The sequence below is a fragment of the Myotis nattereri genome (genome assembly GCF_964212035.1).
Source record: "Myotis nattereri genome assembly, chromosome: 4".
Lineage (NCBI taxonomy): Eukaryota > Metazoa > Chordata > Mammalia > Chiroptera > Vespertilionidae > Myotis > Myotis nattereri.
In genome coordinates this window covers 108,197,300-108,221,230 of record NC_138079.1, presented here as the reverse complement: position 1 = coordinate 108,221,230, position 23,931 = coordinate 108,197,300, and the positions used below count along the sequence as shown (strand labels likewise).

The 23,931-nt window shown below is 50.1% G+C and overlaps 1 protein-coding gene across 2 annotated transcripts in view; it reads left to right on the top strand.

Moving 5' to 3' along the window:
• The window catches only part of LCMT1 (leucine carboxyl methyltransferase 1), a 42,459-nt gene that overhangs the window by 11,283 nt on the left and 7,245 nt on the right, over positions 1–23,931 (top strand). For both annotated transcript variants that reach the window (XM_081089646.1, XM_081089645.1), the window contains exons 2-9: positions 2,731–2,822; positions 4,554–4,675; positions 11,234–11,310; positions 12,936–12,997; positions 14,630–14,732; positions 17,549–17,669; positions 22,124–22,225; positions 22,969–23,060. In XM_081089646.1, the coding sequence (XP_080945772.1) occupies positions 2,731–2,822; positions 4,554–4,675; positions 11,234–11,310; positions 12,936–12,997; positions 14,630–14,732; positions 17,549–17,669; positions 22,124–22,225; positions 22,969–23,060 (771 nt within the window). The remainder of the gene's footprint in view (positions 1–2,730; positions 2,823–4,553; positions 4,676–11,233; positions 11,311–12,935; positions 12,998–14,629; positions 14,733–17,548; positions 17,670–22,123; positions 22,226–22,968; positions 23,061–23,931) is intronic.

Here is a 23,931-nt window from a genome sequence, read left to right as displayed (position 1 = left end):
AACATAGGTTTATTTCGATAGAGACATGCTGAATGCCAAGGGCTGAAATAAATGAGTCATCATTAAGATAAAATAATAGAACGTTTTAATAAAAATTAATATTTTTTTCTTGAACATTAACTTACCAGACACCGAATAACTGCACAAATTAATAAGCATAACACAAATAAACCTATTTTTTTTGTTCTCCAAAAGTGAAATATTTCCTGTTGCGCACACCAAACAAGTCAGTCCAAGACTAATGATGTGGCCATTAGCTGCTAAAATATTCGCTGCTAGTATTAGTGGAGAGAAATGGTGAGCCTGCGCATAAGGGAAATGAATGCAACATGATTATAGTAATCAGTCATTAGCAAATGTTATAGTTTGTTATTAATAATCCTATATAATAAAGAGGTAATATGCAAATCAACCCTCATGCCTTCACAAGATGGCTGCCTCTGACCAGGCCAGCAGGGGTGTTAGTGAGGGACGACCAAATGACTAAACAAGCAGGCTGCGTGGGGCAACCAGGCCGGCAGGGGGGCCGTGAGGGGTGACCAGGCCAGTCGGGGGGGTGGGGCCATGAGGAGTGACCAGGCCAGCGGGGAGGGAGCAGTTGGGGGTGACCTGGCCAGCAGCAGGGGGCAGTTAGGGACGGCTAGGCCGGCCAGGGGGGCAGTTAGGGGCAATCAGGCCGCATGCAGAGGCAGTGAGGGGTGATCAGGCTGGCAGTGGAGGGCAGTTAGGGGCGACCAGACAGGCAGGCAGGTGAGCGATTAGGAGCCAGTGGTCCCGGATTGTGAGAGGGATGTCCGACTGCCAGTTTAGGCCCGATCCCTGGGATTGGGCCTAAACTCGCAGTTGGACATCCCCCAAGGGGTCCCCGATTGGAGAGGGTGCAGGCTGGGCTGCACCGGGCCTCTAGTTATGTATAACAGGATATTGTAAAAATTAAGTTACAAAATTTTTATTAAAACGTTTCTTACATACCATTATATTGGCTGGGCCGCAAAAATATTCATTGTGGGCCACATGTGGCCCGCGGGCCGCGAGTTTGACATGCTTGCTTTAACTGTTCCATGGTGTGCTTATCACTAGGCAGTGACCACTAGATGGCACTAGATGAATCCTTTGAAATCTGTTCATGAAACTCAGTGAGAAAACTTACTTCCTCCAGTACAGATGTGCAACAAAATCTTCACAGAAGTCATCCCTTTCTGTGTGTTAGGCACACGGGTGTTTTCTGTTGTACTGTATTCTACTTCATTTTTTAAAGGCAGGTTTTCAGATTATTCCGTTGATTTCATGACACTTTGTGAAATACTCTTTGGACCACTGAGCGAGTTTACTCTTGTAATACTCTGTTTTCCTCGGAGAGTCCAGGCTTGTAGCAAGCGGTGTTCTTAGCGAGCTCTTTGTTTCTCTGTTGAGCGGCTGTACTGAGTAGCTGAACACAGGTACTTTCTTATAAGTGTCTGTGGTTGTGTAAACATAAGTGTGAGATACTGTGGGGGAGTCTTTTGTCAGAATCAGCACCTGTTGCAGTCAGGGCTGCAATAAAACTTGTCAGTAGGTATAAAGAAAAGAAAAGCGATAGTATCTACTTTTGGGAGCTCAGAACCTACCTGGGAGACACGCACATCCACAACCCTTAAATTTCAGCTTCCTTATCAGGCAACATGGAATTGATTGCATCCCTCGGGTATTAGGTGGGATGCTTTAGGCCAGGGGTGGGCAAACTTTTTGACTCGAGGGCCACAATGGGTTCTTAAACTGGACCGGAGGGCCGGAACAAAAGCATGGATGGAGTGTTTGTGTGAACTAATATAAATTCAAAGTAAACATCATTACATAAAAGGGTACGGTCTTTTTTTTTTATTTTTAGTTTTATTCATTTCAAACGGGCCGGATCCGGCCTGCGGGTTGTAGTTTGCCCACAGCTGCTTTAGGCTGAAAGGAACAGAAGCCTGGCTCGGGTTGGCTCAGATGGTGAAGAAATTATCTCACCAAATGTCCGTGGGGAGGTAGAGCAGGCTCCAGTCCCACGGTGGTGTGGCATGGCCTTGGGGACCCAGGCTCCTTCCGTGACTCATCGGTGGTCCTAGGCTGGTGCCACTCGTGGTCGCCGGAAGACTCCCAGTGTAATCCGGCTTCAGCTCCCAGACTCGGAACAGTAGAACTTTACTTGAGTAGGGAGTAGCCTGGGGTAGAGAGGTTAGGGCACCAGGGCATTGTGCAAGTTGTAGTTGTTTTGTTTCTTCCCGGCCTCCCCACTGTGACCACCTTAAGGGATGTGAAATGACCGGCACAAACTGCAGAGTCAGGAGGAAACGTAGGCCGCTATTAGTGATGTTTGCCGAATATTTCTGAATTTCCTTTCTCTCAACATAGAACTTCTTAGTAATCTGATAAAAGCTTCGGCCAGTGAGTTTGCGGAGTGAACAAATCGTTGTGGCGATGGGGTGAAGTTATTTGCTGTTTAGGGCTCTGGGGAAGGAATTAGTCATAAGAGGAAAGACGGAGGTGAGAAATGGCCGCTGTAGGGGACGTGGTGGGAAGTGTGTGTGAATATAAGGGGTGGTGCGTCTGCTCAAGTGTGTAGTGGAACCCTGCCTGGGCCGTCAGTGGCCTTTGAGGCCGATGACTTTCTTCTGGATCCTAGACCTGGTTCCTGGGAACGGGGCCGTGAACCTTGGCCAGAATATACACAGATCTCTGCTCACATGCGTTCTCTTTCATTCCTCTCAGGTTTGCAGTGAGCGTTGGCTACTGGGATGACCCTTACCTCCAGCACCTTGTGAGGCTGAGCAAAGAGAGAAAGGCCCCTGAAATTAACAGAGGCAAGTGGCCCCCTTTCTCCCTGGCATCTTCTCATCAGCTGAGTGGTCTGAAGTTTCAGGGATTCATTTAAAAAAAAAAATATATATATGTATATAATTTGTATTGATTTCAGAGAGGAAGGGAGAGGGAGAGAGAGAAAGAAACATCAGTGGTGAGAGAGAATCACCAATCAGCTGCCTCCTGCACACCCCACACTGGGGATGTGATGGGAACCTGCAATCAGGGCATGTGCACTGACCAGGAATTGAACCCATGACCTTCTGAACCCATGATCTTCTGATTCATAGGTCGACGCTCAACCACTGAGCCACGCCTGGTGGGAGAGGGATTCATTCTTAAACAGAGAGTTCCAGGATGCACTCTCTCCAGGAGTATATGAAAGTGCTCATTTCCTAACATCATCACCAACAAGCGTATTATGAAACTTCTTATTTAGAAAAAATTTCTATTTTTATTTTTAAAAATACTTTTATTATGGAAAGTTTCAAACTGTGAAAAAGTGGAATTACATATGGATCAATTTTAGTAATTATCAAATCTTGGCCATCAGTGTGAAGTTTTTAAAAAAATATATTTTTATTGATTTCAGAGGAAAGGAGAGGGAGAGAGAGTTAGAAACATCAATGATGAGAGAGAATCATTAATAGTTGCCTCTGCATGCTCCCTACTGGGGATCAAACCCAAAACCTGGGCATATGCCCTTGACCAGAATCGAACCCGGGGTCCTTCAGTCCGCAGACTGACTATCCATTGAGCCAAACCGGCTAGGGCTCAGTGTGCAATTTTTAATCTTTGTTAATCTGATATTGAGAAATGCTATCATAGAGTAGTTTTAGTTTTATTCTTTTTACTTAAGAATAAGGTTGAAGATCGTATGTTGAAAAGCCATCTATATATCTTTTACTGTGAAGTGCCTGTTCACATAAGGGACTACTTTTTGCTGCCTTACTGAATGGTTGGTGACACCATCAGGAAGTCAAAGGATTTGACTGAGAAGTTGACCACGTGACAGTCGCTCCTGTGTGAGCAGGGAGTCTTGGCCCTGAAGATCCTAGAGGAAGGGCCTATAAGAAATGCAGACATTTTAAAATGGGTGTTTCTGAGAATAAGGACTTGGAGTTTGCTTTGAACAGAGGGCGAGCTTGCGGGGAGCCTGGCTGAGTGGGCTCCGCCCCCTCCCTCCCGCTGTCTGGGCAGGCTTCCTGTGAGTGCCCCAGAGGCCAGGGACCTGCAGGCTGACGGGCACCAGGTCAGCCTCCTCCCTCCCTTCCTCTCTCGGGTTTGGGGACCTGCAGCCCACTGGGAGAGTGCTTCCCACTGCGCAGGAAGGCTCTGTGTGTTTCCAGTGTCCAAGCCGACTCGCTTCTCTGGCTGTGAAAAAGCTCACGAGGCCAAATTCCTAGAGGTCATTTTCAAGAGGAACATTGAGACTGGATGTTTTGATGTAAAACCCTGGTCTTCCTGAAGTAAAATGATAGGACACTTTATTTCTCTTAGGACAGATAGTTAATCCCACCCTTACGTAGGTTGTGCTCAGTTTGGGTCAGACGGCTTTAAGAACAAGGGGGAGGGAACCTGGAAGTTGCCCTGTCTCAGGTGAAGTCTGCAGCCCCCTGCTCACCCCGCAGGAGGCGGGCAGGGTGTTCCTGCATGCTCTTCGTCTTTGGGGGGCTTTGCAAGGCCACTGTTGTCGGCACTGAGGGCCGCCTGTTCCTCTGTCTCTTCCTTAGGCTATTTTGCTCGAGTCCATGGCATCAGTGAGCTGATAAAGGCATTCCTCCGGAAGACAGAGTGTCACTGTCAGATTTTAAACCTTGGGGCTGGAATGGACACCACCTTCTGGATATTAAAGGTGAGTTAAAATTCCCCTTCCTCTTTTCCCAGTTGTTTGCATTTAATTTTGAAGATGTTCACCTGGTTCTAAAATTTTAAAATATATTAAAATGGATGCAGTGACAGCCCGTCTACACCCCTGTCCCCAGCCCTTCCATGCCCCCAGCCACCACCAGCCCCAGCTTCATCACACCAGGTCCCCATGAAGGACGTGTGGGTTGTATCTCACCTTTTGCTGTTGCAAGCAAGGTGTTAATGAAAACTTGTGTGCGTTTTTCTCTGCCTGTGGAAACATATCAGAGAAAACATTCTGTTAGTGGAATTGCTGAGACAAAGAGCACGTGTACTGGTGATTTTGACGCTAAGATTTTATTGTGGGCATAACAGTGTCTGTAAAATTTGGAGCCTTGCACAGCTGGGTGTTGGAAATGTGACACAGAGCCTTTTGGAACCATTCTTTGATTTGATCCCTTAACTGCCCTGTGAGGGGCCAGGAGCAGGTGCACTCACGCACAGGAAAGGGAACTCGGGTCTAGTTCAGCCGTGGGCAAACTACAGCCCGCGGGCCGGATCCGGCCCGTTTGAAATGAATAAAACTAAAAAAAAAAAAGACCGTACCCTTTTATGTAATGATGTTTACTTTGAATTTATATTAGTTCACACAAACACTCCATCCATGCTTTTGTTCCGGCCCTCCGGTCCAGTTTAAGAACCCATTGGGCCCTTGAGTCAAAAAGTTTGCCCACCCCTGGTCTAGTTAGTGGCAGGACCAGGACTGCAATGTTGGTCTTTGATTCCTGGGCTGGAATTTTACCGCAAGCCCTTTCCCTACAAAGACCTCACTGGTTGCATTCACTTTTTTCAGGTTTGTATAGATTTTTCTTGGTTCTTCTCTGAGATGTCATGAGGGCACCAGCATCCCCCCAGATTTCTTACAGACGGACACAAAGATAGAGTGTGTGGTGTTACCAACCTGCATGTCGGCCCCAGAGCAGCTCCCCTGCAAGGTCTGTCGTCTTGGAGCTCCCAGCCTTGCTTTCCTGGAGAAGAACTCAGCGGCCTCCACTTGGTCTTAGGATTGAGTGCTTGCCCGTAGTCTCCATTCAGATAAGCAGACCTCCCATTGGTGAAGTGCTTTTACAGACGGGACTTCACGAGTTTCCATGAGAGCCCCGTGAGGGTGTGTACACAGCCGGGGCCGCCAGAGCTGTGTCTTCTCCAGGTGGCCAGTCAGTGGCCTGGGAACGTGCGGCAGCTCAGCCTCCGGAGTCCTTGTTCGCTCTGTGTGCGGCCCCGCGCTTGTATGGAGGCGTCTTTTCTGTGGGTCGACTGTGCCTCTAACACAGGGACCCTAACGTGGTGCGAGCACTGGACAGAGTGCAGTGGAGAGAGTGCGGTGTGGACAGGGGCCTCTAACACAGGGACCACAACGTGGTGCGAGCACTGGACAGAGTGCAGTGGAGAGAGTGCGGTGTGGACAGGGGCCTCTAACACAGGGACCACAACGTGGTGCGAGCACTGGACAGAGTGCAGTGGAGAGAGTGCGGTGTGGACAGGGGCCTCTGGAGAATCCCTCCTTGGCCTGGCACTGGACGTGGGTGTGGTTTCTTGTGGTGGTACTTTTCCTGTCTGGCGGGTGGGTGAACAATAAATTAACCCGAGGTTGTATTTCTGAGCGAGTACACCGAGGCTCCTGTGCTCCTGCCGGGAACGAGGTTGCCCGTCAGCAGTGAGGAAGGAGAATGGCACAGCGTCTGAACGTCCTCTGTGGAGGTGTTTTTGTTGCTCTAAGGAGTTTTTTAAAAATGGAAAGTTCCTCTTTTTGCCAAGAACAGAATTATGCTTGTTTGCGCTCTTAGAGCCCAGGCCGCACGGGCTGCCTGCTTGTGACTCGGGCTTATCGGCAGCAGCCCTCCCAGGTGGGCGCATCTTCTCTATGGTGCCTTAGCACCGCGACCGCCGAGTCGAGTCGTCAGGACGCCACGGGGCCTGCAGAGACTAACGTACTGTCTGGCTCTTTGCAGAAAGTTTGCTAATCCCTGTTTTGGAGAATATGCGCTTTGCTCCTCTGAAAGGGCAGGGAAACCGCGTCCACTGGTCTCGCTGTCTCATGCAACTTCCACCTGCATGGCCCCCGGCTGCGCCCGCAGCGGCGTGGCTGGAGTCACAGGCTTTCTGCCGTCCTACTGTGTGAGCTCGGCTGTGGGCTCTTGGGCCCAGGCTCTGTCTTCAGGCAGCGGGCAAGAATAGGCAGGGGAAGGCCCAGCATCGTCCCGAAGGAAGAATAAGGGCGCGTGAAACCTCCCGGCCCGAGTTCCCTGGTGTCCCTGGAACGCCATTCCTGCCCAGTCGGAGGGTCAGGTACGCAGGGTCAGTGCCGATCTTGGCAGCTTGTGAAGCGGTCGGCCCTGCCGGGTCCCCTTTGAGTTGAGTGGTTCCTGTCTGCTCCTGGCTGCCCTCTGGGAGTTACACGTGGAATCGGGTGTCCCCCTGCCCTGTGACGTGCGAGCTACTTGGAGTGGCGTGTCAGAGATTCACAGAATAAAAAGTTGCAGCCTTGCTCTGCTGGTTTGGCCCAGTGGATAGAGCATTGGCCTGTGGCCTGAAGAGTCCTGGGTTCGATTCCAGTCAAGGGCATGTACCTCAGTTGCAGACTCGATCCCTGGCCCCTGGTTGGGGGGCATGCAGGAGGCAAACAATCGATGTGTCTCTTTCATCGTTGATGTTTCTGTCTCTCTCTCCCTCTCTGAAATCAATAAAAATATATTTTAAAAAAAGATTTGAATCTTACAAAAAAGAGAAAGTTGGAGCCTCACTTGCCATAGCCATGAAAGCAAGAGAGATGGTGTCTGTTTGGTGAGCGTGCTAGGTGTGTGTGTTAGAAGCTTCCTTCCGCAGCGACCTCTATTCAGGATCTTACCAGATCACGTGAGCGAGTGCGTGGGCAGCTCTTCAAAAAGGAACAGGTCCTGCCCTAGCCGATTTGGCTCAGTGGATGTGTCTCTCGCACATCCATGTTTCTCTCTCTCCCGCCTCCCTCCCTCCCACCGTCTCTAAAAATCAATGGAAAAATATCTTTGGGTGAGGATTAACAAAAAAAAGAAAAGAAATAAAAAGAAACAAGTCCTGTAGAAGATGACTCTGGGCCACCTTCATGCATATCCTCTCTCTCTCTTTTCTAAAAGGGCAAAATTTCAGCAACTTTACGGACTGCCTCTTAAAAGCCTGTGCTGCTGTTTCACAAGGCATGGTAGACCAGCTCGTCTGGTCAGAGTTCTGTTTCATTAGCTTGAACTAACTCTTACAGAAACAGTTACAGCATCGAAAGAGTTAAGGCAAATTGGAATTCACAGAAAAGGATAAGACACTTCATACTACGTTGAAAGAAAAAATGGGAGCTGCAGGTCTGAGCGCCGTGGGCGCCATGGACTAGTTAGATGTGGCAAGCCCATTTCCTACACTGAGGAAACACATCACACACCAATTAACTACCACAGAACCCACCCACGCACTGGGATAGGTCTTCATGGTCTTTGTACACCCAGAAAATGGAAGTTTTCTTTTCTTTTTGTTTTTCCTCCTTTTTATTCCTTTTTTTTTTGCAATGTAACATTTGATAAAAATCTTTCATTTTGGCTGTAACCGGTTTGGCTCAGTGGATAGAGCGTTGGCCTGCAGACTGAAGGGTCCCAGGTTCAATTCCGGTCAAGGGCATGTACCTTGGTTGCGGGCACATCCCCAGTGGGAGGTGTGCAGGAGGCAGCTGATCGATGTTTCTCTCTCATCGATGTTTCCAACTCTCTATCCCTCTTCCTTCCTCTCTGTAAAAAATCAATAAAATATATTTAAAAAAAAATTAAAAAAAAATCTTTCATTTTGTTTTTTACTAAAATCACATTTTACCCATCACCACAATATCACTACAAACCAGCTAGGGCAGTGGTTCTCAACCTTGGCTGCACATTAGAATCATCTGGGAATCTTAAAAATCCTGATCTCAGAGGATGAGGCCCAGAAATCAGGATTTTAAAAAGATTCCCAGGTGATTTTAATGTGCAGCCAAGGTTGAGAACCACTGAGCTAGGGCAGTGGTCGGCAAACTGCGGCTCGGCAAACCATGGCTTGCGAGCCACATGAGGCTCTTTGGCCCCTTGAGTGTGGTTCTTCCACAAAATAGTGACTTCTGCGCATGGGCCACAAAGTTTCAATCGCACTGTACGTGCGTGCCCCCACGTGGTATTTTGTGGAAGAGCCACACTCAAGGGGCCAAAGAGCCGCATGTGGCTTGCGAGCCGCGGTTTGCTGACCACGGAGCTAGGGGAACAACTGCTAGATTAATTTAAGGGTTTTATGAACCTTACAAAACTTACAACAAAAGTAGTTTCCATTGATTTCCTTATAAATAGCGTTTTCAAGGACCTGGGCAACGCTGTGACTTCCTGAGCACAGTGGGTGAGAGCAGTCAACGCCTGTTCTGCTTCACAGCCTTCTTCACGTACGAACACCCATCTGTCCGCCTCAGGCACGTACTGGGTGGAAAGTATATGGAGAGAGGTCATTAGGCGTCTACAGCCGCTGGCTCGCCGCCTCCAAGGGAGCCGCCGTGGTCTGCACGTGTGTGCGGGGCAAGCAGGCTCCTGCAGAGTGGGTGTGGCAGGCGTTCGTGTTGGCTGCTGCCTAGTGCCAGATGCCTCGTGCCGGGCCAGGCTGGTCCGAGATGCGGCTGCAGTGACACGGGCGCTCCGCTGGGGCAGTTAACACGGCACCGGGTGCTATAGGTTGCATCCAGGAAGGACTTGCACCTGGTAGGCAGGTACGGGAGACACAGTTTGATAGGGTGTAGTAGAAACTTGAGTGATCGTTTGGTTTGTAGCGGTACTGTGTGTTGAAGGGTAAAATCTGTTCTTGTCTGTTTCTTTGTCTTTCTCTCTCTTTCTGCCTCCTCTTCCTCTCCACCCCTCTTCCCCCAGACCAGATCCCCTGAGATTTTAACTGAGGACCATTCTCCATGTGGACCCCACAATTCCGATGCTCGCCTTTCGGGGTCGCCTGCTCATGATTCTGCCCCTGTTGTGCAGCCCCAGGGGCCTGTCTGCTGCCCGCTGTACTGTTCTCTGTCTCAGGTCACTCTGCCCAATTGCTCAAGCCAGAGCAAGGGTGCCGGCCTGTCCCTCCTCCCATCCTGCACCAGCTGCCACAGCGTCTGCAAGCCAGCGGCTTCCTTTTCCTTCTTCTTTGCCTCTCTTACAATACGTAGTTCTGTTTTTCTGGACTACAGTGCAGGGGGCGCGAGGGGTTGAAGTGTCTCCAGACGGAGACGCTGGGCAGGTGGGCCAGGCGTGGGCGCCTTGTGTCCTGCTGGGTCTCAGAGAAGTGAAGCGCTGCTGCAGCATGACGGGGCCTGGAGAGTCACCGGGGGTGTGGTCACAGCCTGTGCAGGCGGTGACCGCCACAGGGAGAGGAGGGTTCGAGAAGGTCTCAGCCAAGCTAGCAAATGCGGGAAAGGGAAGCAGGCCGTGTGTGTGTGTGTGTGTGTGTGTGTGTGTGTGTGTGTGTGTTTCAGGCTTTTTCACTGCGGCCCACAGTATAAAATAAATGTAGCCCCACGCCAGGACCCGCGTTTGTGTACCTGCGTCTTTAATGATAAAGGCACACAGGTGGCGCTTATGAGGCAGGCCCTGTTCTGAGTGTCTACTGTATTTATTTCCTCGTTAGTCCTCTCAACCCCAGAAGGTGCTGTCATCTCTCTGCTTTTCGCCCAGGGAATGGAGTGCCGTTCCCGCGGCCTCACAGCAAACAAGTGGTGAGCTGGGTTTGAACCCGCGCCCGCCTCTAGTGCCTGTGCTTTATCTCCCACCACTCTCCTCTCACAGAAAAAGCAAACATGTCGCAAAATAACACTAGCCTTCGTCACATGCTTTTTTCTTTTTTTCTGATGCTTGCTATTTTATTCTATTTCGTCCCCAAACTGCTGGTCAGACCCGCTGCATACATTGATTTCCTGACCTGTTAGGTCCCCAACTGCTTTTTGAAAAATACTGTCACGTCCTACTTCCAAAGTACCTCTTACCTCCCACCTCCACCCCAGCGGCCACTCCCCCAGTTTAGGTTCCCCATTACTTTTTTTTTAAAAAATATATTTTATTGATTTTTTTACAGAGAGGAAGGGAGAGGGACAGAGAGTTAGAAACATCAATGAGAGAGAAACATCGATCAGCTGCCTCCTGCACACTCCCCACAGGGGATGTGCCTGCAAACAAGGTATATGCCCTTGACCGGAATTGAACCTGGGACCCTTGAGTCTGCAGGCCGACGCTCTAGCCATTGAGCCAAACTGGTCAGGGCCCCATTACTTCTTACCTGGACGACCTCAGTGGCCTCCTAACGTTTCCCTCCATCCATTCTTCATGCGGAGCCGGAATAACTTGGGAACTGCATTTCTGACCGTATCGTTCCCCTGGTTTAAAATCCTCGGCACCACATTGCTCTTTGGGACCTCACACTTGCTCCGTGGAGATGACAGTCAATGTAGGCGTGAATACGTCATTCTCAAGATTTCTGTGTGTTTTTTCCTCAGGATCAAGATCTTCTCCCAGATAAATATTTTGAAGTCGACTTCCCACTCATAGTCACGAGAAAGGTGCACAGCATCAGGTAAGTGTGGTTTTCGCCTGAAGAGGGAATTCAGAGCCAGCCTCAGTGGGTAGCGTGTGGGTTGCCGGGACCTCGTTTTGTGCACGGCTTTCCTTGGCCCACCTCCCACCTCCATTCTTGCCCTGGGACCCTCCTTCCAGCATGCCGTGCAGTCTTCGAAATGCAACACACCCTCTCCTGGGACACTGCCCACTGATGCAGCTCTCGAGGGAGAGTAGTGTGATTTTTCATGTGCATTTTGTTTGCTTCTTTATTCCCAGGGCATAGAGAGGTACTGGTTCAGAGTAGACGTGCAGTAAATATTTTTTGAATGAATGAATGGAGACCGAAGTTAACCAGTGATTATATATGAGCTATTGTGGGGCCATTCCAGGTTTCAGAGCGTTTGCTGATCTTGGCCGAGAGCTTGTCGTTGCCTGGCACCAACTTGGGTTGTCTCATCCAGTCCTCAGAGCAGACTCATGAGTTAAGTGCTGTTAGCCCCTTTTACAGATGGTAAAACTGAGGCTCAAAGAAATTTGGTTAATTTGCCCAAGACCACCCAGCTAGCAAGGGGTCGAGCTAAGATTTAAACCTTGACTTCAAGCCCAAGGTCAGGGTTTCTTAATAGTGTTAACCCAGGCTTCCTCCCTCCTGTTTAAATCAGCCACTGAAACAAAATCCTGATTCTTATATTTACAAAACTTAATAAGCATGAAAGCTTAAGCTTGTCCTTTAGAAATGCCTAATCCTCACAAACTGGAAATACTTTCCAAACTTTGGTTTTTCTTCTTTAGCCAATGAAAATAAGATTTTTACCCTTCCCAAATAGAAAAGAATATTTTACATGTAATGTGCTTTTCGGACTGTGGCAATTCTGATGCTCTGAGGAGTGCAGAGGACGACGAAGCTTGTTCGAGCTCTGAGTAGGAGTGAGGAGGCTCGATGCGGGCCAGCGGCGCTCTCCGAGCGGAAAGGCATGCGTCTGTGCGTGCTGCCTGGGATACCGGCAGTTTGGCTCTCTGATTTTTTTCATAGTCTTGATTGGGGGCGTTATCACATAAATGTTCCTGAACTTTAGGTCTGAGTACGTGAATTATTGGAGTTGCCTGTGAGAGACAGTGGGTGTCTGCAGGGTTCTGTTTGAGAAGAGGCAGACAGCTGGCGATGGCGAGACCCGCACTGCGACGCCGGGAGTTGCTGCAGCCTGTCTCGCTCAGTTTGTGGTCGGCCTCGGATCTGAGTGTGATGCTCAGCTGACCTAACCGAGACGCGTGTCCCTGGAGTTCCCCTAGGCCAGGGGTCGGCAAACTCATTAGTCAACAGAGCCAAATATCAACAGTACAACGATTGTAATTTCTTTTGAGAGCCAAATTTTTTAAACTTAAACTATATAGGTAGGTACATTGTTATTAACTTAATTAGGGTACTCCTAAGGCTTAGGAGGAGCCATGCTCAAGGGGGCAAAGAGCTGCATGTGGCTCGCGAGCCGCAGTTTGCCAACCACGGCCCTGGGTGCCTCGGGTCGGAGGGACTTGAACAGAGTCCCCACCGCAGCAGCCATCACATTTGCCGCTTTTCAGTGGTGTCTGCATTTGTGCAGCAGATAAGCCGCCTGACTCCTCTCTCTTTCCCACCTTCCGTAGGTCCCGGCCTCTCCTGTCAAAGCCCATTTTAGAATTACATTCAGAGGACACACTTCAAGGCGGCAAGTATACCCCCCTGGTGGTGCTGTATGGACCACATCGCCGTTGTTGCTTGATTCCCCCTTTCCTTTTTAAAGATGGTGTGTGTGTGTGCATGTGTGTGTGTGTGCACCTGTGCACATGATGTCACACAGTGTCTACTTCTGATCCATGTACACTTCCTTCACAGTTACCAGGAAGGATTTTAAAACAGCTATTTGTGACTTATTAGATGTCCATAGACCCCTAATCTTAAATCTTTAAAAAATATTTAAATTAGTTGCCAACATTTTGAAAATAGGAGGTTTTTAATGAAAACCTGATTTCCTGTTTTCCTTGGAAAGAGCAGATCTGGCAACTGCGCCCTCACTCCTGCTGGGAAGTGCTTGAGACGGGTGAGTGGCGCTTCTGTCCCCCTCTGCTGTCTTCGGCCTGACGTGCCTCACCCACTGTCACCTCCTGGGCCCCCGCACTCAAGCATTCCCCTCCAGTTTTATTTTATCTTATCATTTTTTTGGTTAATCCTCACCTGAGGATATTTTTTCCATTGGTTTTTAGAGAGAGGGAGAGGGAGGATGAAAGAGATAGATAGATAGATAGATAGAGAGAGAGAGAAACTTGGATGTGAAAGAAACACATCAATTGGCTGCCTCCTGCCCGTGCCCTGACCAGAGCCGGGGATTGAACTATTTTCTGTCAAAGGTAATATCTTACAAACTGGCACAGCACTTAGAGAGCAGCCTGCCGTCACTACCAGTGTGAAGCAGGCTTACTTGTTGCCCTCCTCACGCATAACCTACTTTTCTAAATTGAAATCTGTTCGACATCAGCACTGTGTAGTGCAGGGTGTGCCTGCTAATTCGATACGGTTACATGCTGTAGAATGGCTGCCATTGTCGTGGTAATTACTGCCTCTAGCATGCCACATAATCATCGTTTCCTTTTGGCGGTCGGGATAATGGAGATCCAGTTTCTTCGCAGCTTTGAGGAGTAGGGTGCAGGGCCGCCAGTGGGCACGGCGGGCATTGGGTCTCTAGGACGTATTTGCTACTCAGTGCAGGTGTGTGCCCGGAGCACCAGCTCTGTCTTAGGCCCTGTGGTGAGCATCCCTGTGTGTGTATCACAGCACAGGTTCCTCTGCACTTTAAAGAGGTCATGAGGCAGTGCTTCCTGACGCATGCGCAGGGGTGCTCATCGCAGTGCCCACGGCAGAGACCACCTGGGAATGCCACGTCTGCTCGGGCGGGATTGGCTCAGTCAGCTGTTTTATCCACTCAGCAGAACGCCATGAAAGCACTGTGAAGCAGGAAAAGCATTTTTCAAAACATATGGAGTGGCCCCATTTTCTCTGTGTGTGTGTGTGTGTGTAGAGAGAGAGAGAGGGAGAGAGAGGGAGGGAGAGTTTGTGTTGTGTCTGTGAGTTTAAGCACATAGGGAAAAAAAGCTGGAACGTTATACACCAAAACACTAATAGCTGTTTTGGGAAATGTAATAATCAGTTTTCACTCTCCTCTTACCTGATTTTTTAAAATAATGAGCATGTACTTTTATAATAGAGAAAAACAATAACTAATTTTGAGGAAGCCCTGTCCATTGGAATTAACAACCTCTTCTTCATTTATTTCTGTTGAAATGGTCTTCTCTTGTATTTGCAGATGGACACATGTTGGATTCGAAGAGATACGCCCTTATTGGAGCAGATCTTCGAGATTTAGCCACACTGAAAGAGAAACTAAAGAAATGTAACATGAACACACAGTGAGATTTTTTTTAACCTCTTACACGTGTATGGTCTCATGCTAACGTGAGATAAGGCCAGTTGGCAGTGCAGCGGGATACCCAGGCCCCGTTTCGGTTCATCCCTACCTTGAGTGATTTTCTGAACTTGTTAGGAGCACTGTTTCTCGAGTCTCTTTGACATCAGAATAACCTGTATTGCTTTTGTAAAATACTGATGTGTAACATAAACAAAGCTTGGTAGAAGGTAATTGTGTGCATAGAAGCATACAACTGCAATACACAAAGAAAGGATTAGCATCCAGAATATATAAAAAACAGCTACTGTAAAAAAAGTCCCATAGACAAATGGGCAGAAAAAAATGACAAGGCAGCTCAGAGAAGAAAGTAAAGAGCATCGTAGGACAAGGGTGGGGAACCACAGTAGTAATCAGATGGAATTCCATGTTGCTTCCATCAAGTTGGCAAAAATGTAAAAGCCTGGCAGTATTAAGTGTTGGCAAGGTGAGGGGGTAAAAGGTCAGAGCACCGGTGACGTGAGCTCAGTAGGCCGAGGGGGAGGAAGGTCGGAGACACCTAGTGAGATCGCACAGGTGTGCACCCTGTGCCCCAGCAGCTGCACCTCCAGCTGTGTCCCCTCACGTATGCACAGGTGGGTGTTCATTGCAGCCACTGTTTTTATTTATTATTATTATTTTTTAATCCTCAACCCAGGATATTTTTTCCATTGGTTTTTTTTTTAGAGTGGAAGAGAGGGGAGTGAGGGGGCGCAGAGAGAGAGAAACATCGATGTGAGAGAGACACATCGATTGATTGCCTCCAGTTCGCACCCTGATGGGGCGGCCAGAGATCGAGCCTACAACTGAGGTACTTGTCCTTGACTGGGAATTGAACCCACAACCCTTTGATCCAAGGGCTGGCACTCTAACCACTGAGCCGAATCGGCCAGGGCATAGGCAGTGTTTTTAGTAGCAGAAAACTGAACACAACTTAAATATCCATCAGGAGGGGAATGGATGAATAACCTATATCAGTGGTTGGCAAACTGTGGCTCGCGAGCCACATGCGGCTCTTTGGCCCCTTTAGTCCCCCCCGGCGACTGAGGGGGGGGAGTTAGGGAGTCAAAGCTTGGTCTTCCCAACACATCTTTCACTTATGCGGTGATGGCTGTCGGGTCTGCGTCTGGAAGTTTTTGTTGGCCTATTTCGCCTGGAATCGTCCGCCAGGCTGTCATTAGGAGGTACAGACCCATCTGTCCTTTCTTCCCTCTGGGGAACGTTTATGTGCTGCACAGATTGCAAGATGTAGTGCGCTCCCTGGCAGAGGTGAGTGCTGAAGTTCAAGGACACGACTGGTTCCCGGGCAGGTTAGTGAGTGAAGGTCGGCAGTGGGCGTGGAAGCCGGCCCGGGAAGCCCGCAGCCCGTCCACACTGAGGACCCTCACGCTGTCTGACCGCTCCTGTTGGTGAATAGGAGTGGGGTTTGCTCTGTTTGCTTGAAAACCTCTTTGAGTCAGTGTTCCCTTTCCGAAATGAAGGCTTTCAGATATTTCCCTAGCAGTTTATTGCTATTCCTAATTCGTTCAGTACTTGGGTCCGGTTAGTGAGAATGGATACTAAGTATACCGTACTTTCTTGGGGACTGATGTCGGAGCACAGCTCCTCCTCTGCCAGGGGCTGTCCCCCGTGGACGCCGGTATTGGAAGACGGCATGAGCAGTCGTAGGCGTATAGGACAGACTTTATTGCAGACCAAGTAGCCATTGCTAACAAGGAGCCACCAGGCAAAACAGACCTGCCAAGTAGCCCCACCAAGCAGCCGCGCACCGGCCGGTCAGTGCCAGTCCTTCTACCAACTCAGACAAAAGAGGCTTCTCGCCAAGTAGTGACGTCAGTGTTGGGTCATAGGAAGGCACACCTGCGCACTGCGTACAGTAAACTGCCGGGTCATTGCCTTTGCACAGGCGTATGGCACATTGGTCTTGAACATCCGGTGTGTTCTGATTAGGGTTCCCACAACTGATCACGCTGTTTTCAATTCTTCATGGTGTAGCTTATATAAAAAACTAGATTCCGTTAAACGAATGCCAGTATTTCTGCATCTATCAGCCAGCTCTTCATGTGTAACAAATCCTTCCAAACTTAGAGGTTTCAAACAGCTCACTGTCTAGTTGCTCAGGATTCTGAGTTGACAGTTTGGGCTGGGCCTAGCTGGGTGGTTCTTCTGCCGGGAGACCAGGCTTAGCTAATATCCTTTGGGGTCACGTGCGTGTGTGTGTGTGTGTGTGTGTGTGTGTGTGCGCGCACACACACACACGTGCGCACAGGCAGGTCGCTGGGGCTGACTCCCTGTCACTGGGCTGCCTCATTCACCCAGGGGCCTCCCCCACGACGGCCCGCGAGCTTGGATTCACTCGAACAGTGGTTTTAGGTTGCCGAGTGCAGCAGGAGAGCAAGTGCCCGTGTGCAAGGGCTTGTCAGGCTTCTTGTTGGCTCCCTGTTCATTGGCCGAAGCATGCTGCAGACTGACCCAGACTCCGGGGGAGGAAATGCCCTCCTCCTCTTCATGGCGGAACCTGCAGTTTGGTATTGCTGGCGGGGGCCGGGGCGGGGAGAGTCCGCAGCCATTCAACTCATTCTCACAAGCCAGACACACCACGCTCGCGGCTCTCCTGTGTGCAGTATGTCTCGGACGCGGCGGTGCCACCTGGGCTGTGCAGAGGGGCCATGTGCTTGCAGAGTGCTGCTGGGCCCTGGCTGTTACTGCCCTGCCAGAACTGCGGCACATGCCCAGCCAGAGTGCCAGCCGGTGAACACGTGCCCGCTCTTTTCTCCCAAGGTTGCCGACACTCCTGGTGACCGAGTGTGTGCTGGTCTACATGACTCCGGAGCAGTCTGCAAACCTAATCAAGTGGGCAGCCAACAGTTTTGAGACCGCCATGTTCATCAACTACGAACAGGTAAGAGGAAGCACAAGAAATGCGCGTCCTGCCCCGGAGCCAGGGTGGCTCTGCCTCGGAGCACCGGACCTGCTTCTGCTCTTTCTTTTCCTTCTGCCTCCAGCTAACGCAGTGATGGCGAACCTATGACACGCGTGTCAGCGGTGACACGCAAACTCATTTTTTTTGGTTGATTTTTCTTTATTAAATGGCATTTAAATATATAAAATAAATATCAAAAATATAAATCTTTGTTTTACTATGGTTGCAAATATCAAAAAATTTCTATATGTAACACAGCACCAGAGTTAAGTTAGGGTTTTTCAAAATGCTGACACGCCGAGCTCAAAAGGTTCGCCATCACTGAGCTAGCGTCTCCTTTATTAGTCAGTGCTCGCAGGCCTGCTGCTCCGGAGCCCTTGACCTCCTGTAAACTTTTAGCCCGAGTTTTTGAAACTGCTGTATTGGCCCTTATGGAAGGTTCTTGAGTTCCTATTTGATCGCTGTATTTACTATCCTATCGAGTTGGAGCCCTGGATGGAGGGAGTTTTGGTTGCCTGCCCTGTAGGGGTGGCAAACTCATTGCCCTCAGAGGTGGGCACGGGGTGCAAGGGGAGGAGGTTGGCAGATGAGTGCTGTGGAGGGTGGGGACTAAGGGGCCCAGCCATCCTGCTCCCGCTCACGAGAGCGGCCTCCGCAGTGCCAGCCTGTGAGGCCTGTGAGCCTCCAGTTGCTTTTCAGAAGTTAGAAAGCAGGGTTGCTGGGGTTCTTGTCCCAGCATCAAGAAGGGCTCAGGAATCTGGAGAAGGGGCTGTGCGTAGATGACATAGGAATCCAGAGACTAACAGAGTCCGGAAACGAAATATAATTTTGAAAGGCATTGGGGGTCAGAGGAGCTTAGCTAAAGGAGCTAAGTTCTAAGATCTTAAGTCTAAGGCCTTAGGTTCTCCTCGTCCCCAGGACCCCAGGCTTTTTATTAACACAACTTGTCCTGAGGCGAGGCAGAGATATACACCTCAAAGGGTCAGGATTTGGTACAGAGTCCATTGTCAGAATGGGGGAATTAGCCTACCGCTGTTCAGGTGTTTGGCCAGTAGGAGGCAATAACATGTAGATTAAGATGCCCTTTAACTGTCTGGCAGCCACAATCAGTTTCCTATTCAGGTTTGGGGAAATGCCTTTAGCCATTCCCAACAGGTGACTACATGTGTGACTCAACCCTGTTGAGTCCCCAAGTCTCATCAACCTTTTGATGAAACTCTTGAAATTATGACATGCTGGAATTGGTGGCACAGGGTTTTTTAAAAATGTGTTTGTATTAATTTCAGAGAGGAAGGGAGAGAGAAAGAGATAGAAACATCAATGATGAGAGAGAATCATTGATCGGCTGCTTCCTGCACACCCCCTACTGGGGATCGAGCCCACAACCTGGGTATGTGCCCAGACCAGGAATTACACTGTGACCTCCTGGATCATAGATTGACCCTCAACCAGTGAGCCACGCCAGCCGGGCAGAAATGCAGGATTTTAACGTAACATTTCCTAATTTCTAAATTCACCGAGTCTGGCCCTCTGGCTGCGGGTTTGCTGACTGGGTTGTTCCAGAGCTTTGGGATTGTCCAGCTGGGGCCCAAAGCTGGCCCTGGGTCTTATCGGCTGTGAGACCTGAGGCAGAACTGCGCGGGGTTGGGAATCCGTGCTCTGGAGGTAGGCTGCGTAGCTGTGTGACAGGCCGCGGTACGTCACCTCTCTGTGCCCGTGTCCTCATCTGAAAACGAGGATGATAACGTCCGACTTCATCGTGTTGTTGACAGCAGCCCCTGGCTGTGAAGGCAGTGCTGGCGGGTAGTGGCCCGCTCTGAGCCCTGCTCTGTTCATGAAGAGAGAAGATGCCACCTCGGGTTTGTGGGCGTCCGTGAGATGCACACGTGCTGATGTCACTGTTTATTGTAGTTTTATTAGTTGTATTGACTTTGTTTTCTATCATATTTTATTTTATGTTTATGGCAGATGAGAGCAGTGCAGGCCTTGCCCACGGTCGCGTGACTATGGGCAGACCAGGGCTAGACCTGGGCTCCTCGTCCGCCCACCCAGTCCCGGCTCCTGTGTAGGTGGGTCCTGGTGGGTTGATTTCCTCCTCCCTCTGTGACTGGGGGCGGTCCTCAGACTCCGTCTTCAGTCCTGGCGAGTGGGCGCAGTGCAGCTGGCCTCCTCGGTCTCTCTTCTGCTGTGAATAATTCCGGGAGCCTGCTGCGTGCAGGATGCCACTCCTGGGGAAAATGAATCCGCTCTCCCTGTGCTCCCCACATCTCGGCTGTCTGCTGCTTCGTTCACCTGGCTTCACTGGTGTGCTCCTCTATCCAACAGCACCGAGGGGCGGACGACGGGGGGGTTCAGCGATTTTAGGCCAGAGACCCTGTCACTTTGGAGCAGGCCTGGGAATGGGCCAGTGCCCAATACGTTGTCCACACTGTCCCCAAACCGGTTCAGATCCCACCACAACTTAACTCAGTAATTTTATCACAAATACAAATCACCTGCATCCTCACGTGTATTAATGCGCACATGCCTTACATTAGTTCCTAACTAGTTTAAAATGATAAAACCACGTGGGCGATGGCAACTACAATAATGATAATAATAGCGAATGCTATGCTGTGAGTTTCACACGTGTTAACCTACTTAATCACAGCAACCCACAGGGTAGGGCCTGTCCTCGTGGTTTTACAGGTGAGGGGACTGAAGCACAGCGGGTAGGCAGCTCGGTCAGAGTCTCCCGGCGGTCAGGTGTCGGGCCGGGACTCACACTCGGGCAGCGCAGCGAGGGAGTGTGTGTGACAGACGCCCTCCCTCCCGATGAATAGTGTGCCATCTGATGCCTAGTGCCACGTAAGCCATACACATGCAGCACAGGAGAAAACCCTGGCCACCTGACCTGTTACGGTGAATCTTTGCCACTTTGTATATGACAACATCACAGTGTATATATGCCGTAATAGATGGTGTGCTGTGGCGTTTGTGCACATACAGAATTTAATTATTATTATTATTTTTTTAAAAATATATATTTTATTGATTTTTTACAGAGAGGAAGAGAGAGCGATAGAGAGCCAGAAACATCGATGAGAGAGAAACATCGATCAGCTGCCTCCTGTATACTCCCCACTGGGGATGTGCCCACAACCAAGGTACATGCCCTTGACTGGAATCGAACCCGGGACCCTTGGGTCGCAGGCCGACACTCTATCCACTAAGCCAAACCGGTTAGGGCTTTAATTATTTTTTTAACTTTTTAAAAAAATTAACTTTTTAACTTTTTAAGTGCCTGTAGTACAGTAGACTGTTGTGTGTGGTTTTTTTTAATCCTCACCTGAGAATATTTTTCCATTGATTTTTAGAGAGTGGAAGAGGGAGGGAAAGACAGAGAAATATCAATGTGAGAGAAACACATCGATTGGTTGCCTCCCACATGTGCCCCCGATTAGGGCCCGAGCCAGGGAGGAGCCTGCAATCCAGGTACATGTCCTTTGGTCTGCAGGCCTACGCTCTATCCACTGAGCCAAACCAGCTAGGCCTTAATTAGAGTGTTTCACACAAGTTTTTTTTTTTTATCCAAAAGTAACACTACATCCAGAATAGAAATATATCAAATAGTACAGAAGGGCAGACAAGGACTGTAAGTCTCTCCTACCCCCAACCTCAGCCCTCTCACCTGGGAAGCCACTTTGCCAGATTCCAGAATATTTCTATGCACATGCAAATGTAGAGATTTTTTTTTTCTTAAAGGCAGATGGGAGAATACAGTAGACATTCCCCTGGACCAGTGGTTCTCAACCTTCTGGCCCTTTAAATACAGTTCCTCATGGTGTGACCCAACCATAAAATTATTTTTGTTGCTACTTCATAACTGTAATGTTGCTACTGTTATGAATCGTCATGTAAATATCTGATATGCAGGATGGTCTTAGGCGACCCCTGTGAAAGGGTCGTTCAGCTGCTAAAGGGGTCGTGGCCCACAGGTTGAGAACCGCTGCCCTGGACCTTTTTTTTCAGGAGTTCTTAGAGCTTAGAGATCATTCCGGAGTGGGTGTGTGTGTCTTTCCTGCTTCCCCGGCTCTGTGATATTCCAGCGTGTAGAACATGCAGAATTTACTGCGCCCGTGATGCGCTTAGCTCTTCGGCTCCCCGGTCTGCAGCGCTGCAGAGGACGCCCTTGCACCTCCGTGCACATGGGCAGGTGCACCTGCAGGAGGAGCTGGGCCCGGGCGGGTTCTCACGGGGAGCGGGGTGGGGGAGGGAGGGTACAGCTGCCTCCAGGGCCGCGGGTTCATGCCCCCATCAGCGCTGCGCAGACTGCGTGGCCTGCACTGGGGACCCCAGACCTCAGTCCTCACTGTGAGAAGTAGGGTGCTGTTGTATTTGCGTGTGTGAGAGAACACCCTAATGGCGATGCCTGGCTGCTCTTCCCTCCCCAGGTGAACATGGATGACCGGTTTGGGCAGATCATGATCGAAAACCTGCGGAGACGACAGTGTGACCTGGCGGGGGTGGAGCCCTGCAAGTCCTTAGAGTCCCAGGTCAGAGCAGAGGCGGGGCGTCCTCTCACACCCTTGGCCGGCCTCGCAGGAGGAGCGCCCGCCTGCCGCACAGGCTCGTGCGGCCACCGGTTCTCACGCTAGTGCAGTCCAACCCTGCTTCCCATGTTGGTATCAAGTGCATATTTCCTACACCCTATTATTTACCTTTTTATTATGCATTTTTCAAACAACGGAAAAGTAGAGGGAATAGTAAAACCAACAGCCATGTCCCATCAGCCAGCTTCAATAATTAATATTCTGTAAATACTGCTCATTCCCTCCAAACTTTTAATGGTGGTGGTATTGGACTGTTTTAAGGCAAATCCCAGATAGTATATCATTTCCCGCCTAAATACTCAGTATAAATCTCCAGTAGACCAATAGGAATGATGATGCCATGATTACAGCTTAGAAATTGGCAGTAACTCCTTTGTAGCATCTAACATCCAGTTCATGTTCAGTTTTCCGCAGTTATTTTTTAAAATGTTCAGAGTCGGTGCATTTGAATCTTTTTTTATTTATTTATTTTTTGCTGAAGAGATTCCTCCCACTCTGCCTTCATTTAAATAGGTACTGCATGTTCAGTGTAGAACATTGGGAAATAAAAAGAAGGAAGACGGTAGGGGCCGGGATGGGCTTTTGAAGGAGGAGGCATGTAAGGAATTCTCAGTGCTTAGAGACGCCCGCATTCATGACAATTCCTTGTGGCTCTTCATTCTCTCCGTTCTCCTCGCACGGCTCAGAGGGAGCGGTTCCTGTCGAACGGGTGGGAAACGGCGTCGGCCGTGAACATGATGGAATTGTACAGCAGGCTACCTCGGGCCGAAGTCAGCAGGTACGGCACCCCGTCCTGTCCTCTCACGTAGACTCCTCGTGAATCACGTTGCCCTCCTGATTCACACTAAACACTCCTCCCGACCGGAACGCAGCAGCTCTTAGCCGAGATAGGGTTTGCGCCCAAACAGGTGACCTTCATCCACCCGAAGCGGTGACACCTGCAGAGCTCCCAGGGCTGCCTCCAGGTGGACACTGCGTGATCCTCGTGGTTGGAGTGGGAGGAAAGGGCTCTCACAGGTTTTTAAATGGGCTTTTCCTCTCATTGTAACAAATACACGCTGGTCCTAAAAAAGTTTCCAAGCGTGTAAAGCAGCTGAGGTTTAAAGTCGTGCTTTCTGCACCCAGGCCTCCAGAGAGCCATTCACAAGCGGGCGCCCCCTTTCTCTCACCCACGCCCCCTGAGAGCCATTCACAAGCGGGCGCCCCCTTTCTCTCACCCACGCCCCCTGAGAGCCATTCACAAGCGGGCGCCCCCTTTCTCTCACCCACGCCTCCAGAGACCCATTCACAAGCGGGCGCCCCCTTTCTCTCACCCACGCCTCCAGAGAGCCATTCACAAGCGGGCGCCCCCTTTCTCGCACCCACGCCCCCTGAGAGCCATTCACAAGCGGGCGCCCCCTTTCTCGCACCCACGCCCCCTGAGAGCCATTCACAAGCGGGCGCCCCCTTTCTCGCACCCACGCCCCCTGAGAGCCATTCACAAGCGGGCGCCCCCTTTCTCGCACCCACGCCCCCTGAGAGCCATTCACAAGCGGGCGCCCCCTTTCTCTCACCCACGCCCCCTGAGAGCCATTCACAAGCGGGCGCCCCCTTTCTCGCACCCACGCCCCCTGAGAGCCATTCACAAGCAGGCGCCCCCCTTCTCTCAC